Genomic DNA, 9,610 nt, shown 5'->3' with positions numbered 1-9,610 from the left:
TATGTCGTATTTGTTATATTCTAAAATACCCGTTTTTCTGTTATCTCTTATATTATTAACGGCTTGTATTACTGACAATGCATCCATATATTGTAATTAAAATAATAGTCAAAAGTGGATTTCAAACTGCCAAATAAGAAGTTATAAGTCAAAATATAGATTAAAATGTTTCAACACATTAACTGGCAAAGTTGCATAAATGCAATCTTTTGAATACATTACATACAATGTTTTTTATCATGTTACTTCTTTCAGGGGCTAGTGAAAGTTTTTCTGTTCTATGTATAAATTATTAGAAAGTCAGGTTTTTTTCTATTAAAGTAAAGGTTCCATATACCCACCTTTGACAGGAAGTGTTAACTTGTTCTGATTGTATATTCTTGTGCCTAAGCTAATTGAGATAGGGGGAAATGTTTTCAACTGCTCCAGAGGGAACACACATCTTTTGTCTATGGTTATTTATCTTCAATTTCTGGGTCAATTAAAGTTTGTACAGTTACAAGACCAACTCACTACGTAAAAGTTGTTACTGAAAGATAGAGTTCTTACCTTACATTCTTTTGCACACTCACTGCCAGAAGAGACCCTTGCATTTTGTAGACACAGGTATTGGTTGATTGCTTAAGGAACTCAAATTAATCTCCATATCCCTTTTAGGCGAAATAGGTCTATCAAACTTTCCCAAATGATCCACCATTTAACAAACTATGGATATAATTCTTATCTATCTAGGTTTGCAAATCGGTATACAGATAGGTAGGATTACTTTGAAAAGCAAAGTATCGATTTTAAATTGTGACCTGGTTTTTGTTTTGTTTCTTTTTTGTTAGTTTTTGAATTTTTTGATATGTAATAAGTTAGGGATTTAAAGTTTTATATTTTAGTATAATACTATTGTATTTAAATTGATCAATTGCTCGCTGACAAAAAAATAAATTTGTCCACCACACTGTGTACATCAATAGTCCTCTCAGGGGGACAATTATAGCAATGGTAAAATAGGCAAAGCATGTGGAACTTTTTACAAACAGAACACCCAATATGATACAATTTTATCATATTCACATACAAGTTATATCCACCCATGGAGATTTAGCAAAGTTCGAAAGTCTGTAAATAAAGCTGTAAACTGCAGTTCTGATTTCGTCTTGTTTGTCAACTCTCACATTAAGATTTATAAATTCTTGTAACTTTTCAGTTATGATTATAGTACTGTAGTCAGAGCTAAGATAAAAAAACTGGATTTTATTTCAGTTATAGGTATTCTCTTTATGGTTACAATGTCCAATAGATCTGGGTTCTTATTCTTATTATAAGTGGCGAATATCTTGGCTCATCAATTGATAAAAGCCCAGGTTATAAGCGAATAATAATACTACTCTCCTTTTAATATGACCAGAACAATTTGGAAGTGTAACAGTTAGCGATTTCTTGAATCCAGAGTGTACAAGGAAAGTCAGTGCCATATTTCTACCTTTAAAATAAAAGATTAAAAACAAATTTATAATTTTTATTAAAAAACATGTATAAACTGTTATAAGTTACTTATAATACTATCTGCATCATCCACAACAGCCTCGTCCCAAGGCCCATATATTGTTTCTTTGTAGTTCTGTAAATAAACATACAGAAATGGACAAATTAAACTTATAAGAACAACAGTAAATAAATATAAAACCAAAGCTAACTTACTTAAATAGATTAAACAATATATGTCTACAATTAAATAAATCCATAAGAAGTAAGTTTGATTTTTAAGCGCTGAATACAAAATTGGGAGTAAAACGAACATTTTTATGGCAGTGGTCATCAGTACGAAGGCATTGAATGCTGTTGACAGTCTTGAAGCTAAACAAATTGAACCAAAAATTGCAGTACTTAACGATACACTATTTGAAACGATTGCTGCACCTACTCCATAGTCGAAAAATATCATATGTATAACCATCATAAGAAATGTTGTTGTATAAATTGAATCTGTGCTTACAGTATCTGTAAGTGTGTGCAAGACAGGAGAGAACAGTCTTCCAACCACTACGAAAGTAATAATAGTCCTAATATCATTTCCGAGTTTACTCAAAACGTCTTGGCTAAATGCCCAAAGATAATACACAAATCCTAAAGTGGTTACAGCACTGGTACATGTTAGTAATGCTGATGGTTCTACCCATTCATAGAGTAAGTAAAAATAAATCAATACGAAGGTAACTACATTACAAAACTCTTGTAATATTATTAAAGATCCGTAAAACGCCTCAAAAAACTTAACTTCTTTGAAATCAATGTTTTTTTTTAAGTCTTGTAAGAAAATTTTTTTATCGGTGTAATTATCTGGATATGGTTGTTTTTCGTACAATACTTTTTTCCATGGTGGCTTACTTGTTCCAGACATATTTTATTTATAAATTAATTTCATTTTTATTGACAATTAAAATAAAGGCAAAGGTATCCTTTATTACCTTGCAGCTTGCAATTGATAGGTTAGGATTAGGAATGTAAAATGAAAATTTAATGTATCTTCATTTTCAAAACAAATAACATAGACAGAACTTGTGTTGCCAGTGCCACACTTTAAGTGAACATTTTTTTTTAAATTATTTAATATAAACACATTATATATATTATATTCGAATCGCAATGAAAATTAAATTTATATTAGTGTGTAAATAAAAATATTCGACAAAGAATACAAGCTGGTTACTGTTACTATAATAGTGTATTATTGCAATAATCTTGTATGTGGCAACATGGCAACAGATATGCTGGATTTTCACGAGTGTTTTATCATAGTATAAAATAAACTGTGGTTTTATTTAAAGTGTTCATCTCATAAATCACAGATAAATTAAACCTAGATTTATAATAAGGATAGACAAATAAACGCACGTTTTTATTTGGCACCCTTCCGTTTGGTGGCACTGCTAGTCTCGTTCCTGCGCGTTGATCGTTGTAGCTATATGTCATGTCATTAAAGTCAAAGTCACAGCACACTTCTACCTGGCAGTGCCAGTCTCGTGGTAACAAGTAAAACGACGATTGGCGCATCGCCTAGTGCCAGGGTGCGTAACTATATATCTTCTTCAATCCCGACATTGCAGAATGTGTTATTTAATAATAATTTATTATTTTGCGGAATGTTTTAGGCCTAAATAAGACTATGATTGTGTTAGCAAAGCTCTAATTGATAACAGTCGCCGTTATCAATTTGTACACCAATATGTACTCTAGTATTGTATGTAGAATATTCTCTCAACTAATTTGTACACATATGTGTATACAGGGACCAAACAGTAAATGAAAGTCATAAAAACAAATTAAAATATTTTTTTAATAAACCAAATATACATTACATTTGGTGCAGTTTATTCTAGATCGACCCTTACAATCTTCTTTTCGGCATCTTTGGGCAGTTGTCTGATCTTCTGCTACAGGTAAATGATTAGCTTCATTACGTCGCATTTTTTGAAGAGAAATAGCAACAAATCCAGGTCGACCACGGAATTTCTTTTTTGCAGTAGGCCCATCTTCATCCTCATCAAATAAAGTTCTTTTAGCCTTATTATTTACAATCAGTTCTTGTGCGATTTCTGTTTTAAAATCCAATAAGCCCATAACTTTTCGAGGAGGAACCTGATGATTACTGCACTCATTTCTGTATTCTATCCAGGAGTTCACTACACTCATATCCATGAAGTGCTCCAAGAGCCGGACTGTCCATTTCTTTGTCCTGTGATAGGAACGATAGGTTGATATCATCCGATTTACTAAGTCCACACCTCCCATATTGGTATTGCAGTTTCTACCAATTCCTACAAAATTTTGGATCTCAGAAGCAGTTGTGTTTAGTACTTTTCCACAAACTTTTTGTTTGTGTAGCAACTAACTCAAAAAAATCATTGTTATAATAATCGTCGAAGTATTTTAATGGTAATCGCTCAAACTCGCTGTTTGAATCTGATAAGTTAGTTTCAAATTCTGGAAATTTAGTTTTCAGTTTAAATTTTTTGTCCCATTTAAAATTAATTTTTTTCAAATTCTGTTTTCCGGGAGCTTCCGCGCTATTATTTTTTTGGACAGAATTAACAGTTCCATTTTCTGCTGAGTTTTCACCCTCCGTCTCGACTTCATGTGTGTGTGCATTTTGAATTACATCTCCAGCTTCCTGTTTGTCACAAATACTTTCTGTCGTGCTAATCTCCTTTTCATCTACATTTGATTCGGAATCATTTGAGTTGTCTCTTCATTCTCTCCAGCATCACTGTCTGAATGGAGATCACTTAAATCACTCACTCAGGTGTGTAATTATCGTCTGCTATAGAGTCATCAAATTCATCTATGTCACTTTCATCAAGCAGAGCTAAAAGTTCGTCTTGGGTTAAAGGTTTTTTTTCGGTCTGTAAAAAAATAACGCGTTTTAAGATGCTGATTAATATTTACTACTAACTACGAACTAGTGTCCACATAAAATGTAATTGTTTGGGTTGGAACCTTAAAATATCTCCATTGGGTAAGTACCATTTAAGCAGCAAAAATCAAATGAATAACAAGGTGAATTGTGTTTCGCAATAAAATGACGTCGTCACAGTTGCAGTTATCCAAAATAAAAATAGATCTGTCTCGACGTTTTTTGCTTAAATGGTACTTAATTGAGATATTTTAAGGTTTTAAACGGGAGACTATTATTATGTAGCCATAATAATCAATAGTACAACTAGGGCTGAAAAGTATTGTACACATAATTAATAGTTGAATAGTGTTGCAAATAGCAAAAATAGTGTTGGGTACTCGATTACACAAATGTGTACAAATTTATTTATGTCCCCAAATTTCTGATACTGCAAATTTTGTAGACATTTGGGAACTTCGACAACACGAAGTAATACTAATAGAAAAACAAATACTATTTACAGCTTAAAATGATGTTCGAATAACACTACTTACCGCGTTTATTTAAGTCACGGTATGGATGGAACCATTTTTCTAAGATTTTCCATGATGTTACTATTGCTACCAACTATGAGTGATTTACCGAACTTCACTACAGAACGGTCGAGGGTAGTGTCCTGTAGTAGATACATTACCAAATTCAGGTTTATTTTTCATTATTTCTACGATATAAATTTAACTGAATTAGTACACATATGTGTACGAAAGGAGTGAAGAGGATAATATTATGTACAATTTGTACATTGTAGCATACATTGTACAAATAGCATACGAAAAATATACATACATATTATCGTATAGAATAACAGTTTTTTTGTAATTTTAGGATTATATTGATTGTCCCATACTTTTAAAATGAGTTCACAATAATAGATAGTTTTACGTGCCTTTTGAATTTACCGCCATGTTTATATATAGTTACGCACCCTGGCACTAGACGATGCTCCAATCGTTGTTTTAGTTTTTAACCATCGAGTTAGAAAGTTCTAACTCGATGTTTTTAACACGGGCACGGGACTCAAAGCACTGACACTTCTATATAGGAGAGTGCTGTGCTGTGATCAAAATCTGTTTTTATGAGCATGAGCATCTGTTTATGAGATGAAGATGAAAGATAATATACAAAGATAAAGGGCAAACGATTATTGTATTTTTTATTTTGTTGCCATTTTAATGAATGTTGAATGTTTCTATCGAATACGTATCCAGTAGATAGCAATATTTCCAAAATCGCATTTAATTGAAAAAATGACTTCTTTAGTGAACGAAAATTATTCAGTCATGCACACGGTAAGAAATGAAAGTGTATCACATACCTACATATTTTTACAAATATGTTTTTTTAGATTACCCAAACGGAAAAGGCTTGCAGAGAAACATACGAAAAAACCATTGCCCTAGAACAAATGTTAAAATCCCCAAGAATACCATTAAGCAAACAAATGGAAATAAAGACAGATTTATTAGAAATGAGAAAGTTATTAAAAGAATATGAAACTCAATTGGCACTTTTAAGAACACACAACAAGCAGCAGTTTATGATAGCTGTTATATTAATATTTATAATTTTTCTAGCATATATGTTGTATGTCCTTTTTACAAATGAGAATGTCTCAGATTCAGATAAGTAAGATGTCCTTCCAATGTGTAAGGTGTACAGGGTAGGTATGGCGAGAATGTTCTTTAAGCACTGTATGTAGGACTGAAGAGTCCTAAATGTCCAGTATTGTATAAATCATGTATCTCCTACAAATACTCAATGTTGATGTGACAAGAAAATTATGAAAAAATATACAATTTTGGAATATTTAGATAAAGTGTTAAACAAAATGCTTATTAGGAGGTAGGTTCAGCTAAAATAATACATTGTTACCTTCAGCAGCAGTTTCTATTAGCTACATCAGTGCTTAATATTTAATATAATATGAATATGTATCTGTCTACTTCTTGGTTATTGTGTATTTAATACAGAAACATGCAATACTTTAAAATATTTAGTTAATAGTTAGTTCAATGTGAAAATTCTAAAATAGAAACACTTTAAGAAGTCAATATTTTTCTCCACAGAGTTGTGTCCAGGTAATGAAAAGTAATTGTTAGGAAATATGAAATTCTGAATTGTTATGAAGTTGGTTACAAAAAGGGAAGCTTTAAAAAGTTAACAACTTTTAACATTCAATTAATTTTTGTTTATGGTCCAATTTTCAAAGCAAACTAGCTTATTAACAGTTATTTTTCATCAAGTACATGAAAAGAACTGCATGGACAGAAATATCGACTCCCTAAAGTGTATTTTTATTCTGTAGTGTGTAGATTTCAACAATTGATAAAAATACTATGTAAGAGTAATAGATACAAAGCTTTACAGCCTAATAGATTTAAAAAGTCAATGCAAATTAAGAAGTGCTCATATACCTATTCAAATTGTAAAACATTCCGTGCCCAGATATTATTGAAACATTTCATGTCAGATATATGTCAGGTGTTTCCCCAACAATAACTGTAATAAATGTTTTGGATGTTACATGTTTGTTCATGTAGAAAGAATAAGAAAGACATACCATTTATTATTGTACCACTTATTTTAGAGCTATTTGTCCCGTGCCCTCCCATGCACACTGTAAGCATAATGCAAGAAATTATAATGCGAAATATGTGTTCAAATGTAATAGTTGTATGTTTGTAAATGAAGTTCCTTTTTTAGATGAATGTATTCAAAAGATATCAAAATATTTTGCTATAACTATAAAATAGTTAAAAAGTTAAAACCTCGCAATTTTTTCGTCCTACATGGATTGAGTTGAAATTTTAACAGAAGATAGGTGATAGCCCAAGGATCAAAATCTATATCGAACCGAAGTGCGCTGAAGGGTTTTAGGGGTGAAAACTACCCCTAATTGTCAAAAATTATAAAATAACATATTAAACCTGAATATGGGTAAGATTTGGTTTGAATTAGTTAAATAATGATTATTTTATACTTTTGAATAGAGTTCCATCATATTTCAACCCTTAAAAAGCAACCCTTGTTAGAGATTAATGTAAAAAAATTACTAATTCTAAAAAAATGATTTCGCCTTGGATCGATTTGGATAAAAATTTGGATTTAAGTTCAACTCACCCTCTGCTTTATAGTTTATGTCATGCCGATGAACCCTGATTGTTCTTAGGGGTGAAAACTACCCCTAATTTTCAAAAATTGTAAAATAACATTACAAATCTTAAGATGAGTGAAATTTGGTTTGGATTAGTTAAGTAGTGATTTTTTATACTTTAAAATACAATTTCATAAATTTTCAACCCTTAAAAATCAATTGTTATGAGTGTTATAGGTGAAAAAAATTTTTGCCAAAATTTTTCAACTTCTGAAAATCACCCTTTACAACATTGCAGTTTTTATAAACTAATTTAATAGATATAAATTGAAAAAAGTGGAATTAAATACAAAAAAATTTATCCCACTACCTAATATACCGGTTTTGTAGATTATTATGCTCCGAAATGTACTGTACTATACTAATGGAATTTTCCGGAAAAAAAATTAATTGTTTTTTTTAACAAATTTCCTTCATTTTTAACAATAGAGTGTTTCTTCAAAAACGATTTTGTAGAGGTTTTTAAGAGCTACAAGGATCTGTGAATTAAATCTTTTTGGAACCCTTGGTTTTTAAATGGGGTGAGTTTAAAGGGCTCGAAAAATATGGTGCTTGATCGTAAATCAATGCTTTAAACGGCTATATCTCGCCAAATATTCGTTGTACAACAAATCTAAATAAAGGAAAATTTTAGTCATTAAAAAAGCTACAATTTAGTACATTTTTATTTTTTTCATATATTCAGTATTTTCGGGGATATTTAAAAAAAGAAGGGTAAAAAATATGAAATTGTAAATCGTTTCTCGCTTTAAGCTGTACTTTTTCTAAAACTAAGCATTTTAAATGGGTCAAACTTCTTGGACGTATTAACAATACATGTACAAAGAGAATTGCAGAAGGGTGAAGATCGATTTTAATTATGGCGGTAGTTAGGGGGTTGTTTTCATCGATTTTTTCGTAAAAAAATCAGGTATTTACCTTATTTTCATCATAACTCACTCAATTTTTGAGCTAGAGTCTTTTTTTATGATAGGTCTATTTATGCTCTTTAAAAAAGGTTCTATGAGTTTTCTTCCTAAAATGCATTATTTTCCCGATATTTGACTTTGAATCTTTCAAATTTGGCATTTGAAGAAAACCACTGAACATTAATAGGCCGTATTTCGCTTCCTATTATATCGCAAAAACATTTTAAAAAATGAATTGTATTTGTCTTTTTAAAAGCTACAAATTTGTTCTCTACAATTTTTTTGATAAAATGCACCATTTTCGAGTTATTCGCGAAAAAACGATTAAAAACGTCGATTTTTTCGTCTAAAAGTTGTTACTTTCAATCGCGAATAACTTGAAAAATATCAGTTTTACAAAAAAAATGTATAGAACATTTTTTATTTAGAATCACTTTTTTAATCGAAACCTGTGGTAAAAACGTAAAAAAAAATTTCACCCCCGAGATGGGGTGGCAACCACCCCCAAGGCTTTGGCGCACTTTGGTTCGATATAGATTTTGATCCTTAGGTTATTACCTACCTTCTGTTAAAATTTCAAGTCAATCCACGCAGGACGAAAAAATTGCGAGGTGAAATGCTTCATTTCCTGGACTAAAAATACTTTCAGTTTTTACAGAAGTGTTGCCAAATTTCGAAAGCTAAGTATTTTCTGGACTTCCACACTTAATTCCATTTAGTATTTATTGTTGATAAGATGAGAAGTTATTGTGTATTGTTATTTTTTCTTCTGACAAATATTTGAACATTCCTTATAATTTTTTAACTGTAGTAATACTTTGAACTCAATTATTTTGATTTCAACTGAGTAGGTAGCAAATCACAACTATCTTAAATATACACCTGTTTTTGTGATAGCCATGTGATGAAATACCGTTTTTGATATGTCATGTATTTTAATTATAAATCAGTATTTATATATACACATTGTTTGGTTTTAAAATATTTTTGTTAACTTCTAAATAAATATTTTTTCATGGAAAGTGTTATTGTTTTTTAATTTATTGGAAGCGCATAGCTTTCTTATCGCGGATTACGAACGGAACGGTGGATGGCATAGAG

At 30.8% G+C, this 9,610-nt stretch overlaps 1 protein-coding gene and 1 long non-coding RNA gene across 2 annotated transcripts; one reads left to right on the top strand and one right to left on the bottom strand.

The window, feature by feature from the left end:
• Window positions 1–1,495: 1,495 nt before the first annotated feature.
• On the bottom strand, window positions 1,496–2,525 carry PIG-C (phosphatidylinositol glycan anchor biosynthesis class C). The gene has a single exon (XM_072521562.1). It carries the CDS (start codon window positions 2,390–2,392, stop codon window positions 1,535–1,537), a length of 858 nt encoding a protein of 285 aa, XP_072377663.1. The 5' UTR covers window positions 2,393–2,525; the 3' UTR covers window positions 1,496–1,534.
• Window positions 2,526–5,484: 2,959 nt separating this feature from the next.
• Window positions 5,485–9,531, top strand: LOC140435250 (uncharacterized). The gene is made up of 2 exons (XR_011950127.1): window positions 5,485–5,736; window positions 5,793–9,531. It is a non-coding gene; the product is annotated as an uncharacterized lncRNA (long non-coding RNA).
• Window positions 9,532–9,610: the final 79 nt, after the last annotated feature.

Source organism: Diabrotica undecimpunctata, chromosome 2 (genome assembly GCF_040954645.1).
Source record: "Diabrotica undecimpunctata isolate CICGRU chromosome 2, icDiaUnde3, whole genome shotgun sequence".
NCBI classification, from domain to species: Eukaryota; Metazoa; Arthropoda; class Insecta; order Coleoptera; family Chrysomelidae; genus Diabrotica; species Diabrotica undecimpunctata.
Note: the sequence above shows the minus strand (reverse complement) of the source record. Positions and strands in the feature narration are given on the sequence as shown.

Bases quoted from the DNA above. Each gene is read 5' to 3' on its own strand.
- PIG-C (XM_072521562.1), bottom strand. From the start codon at position 2,392: ATGTCTGGAACAAGTAAGCCACCATGGAAAAAAGTATTGTACGAAAAA.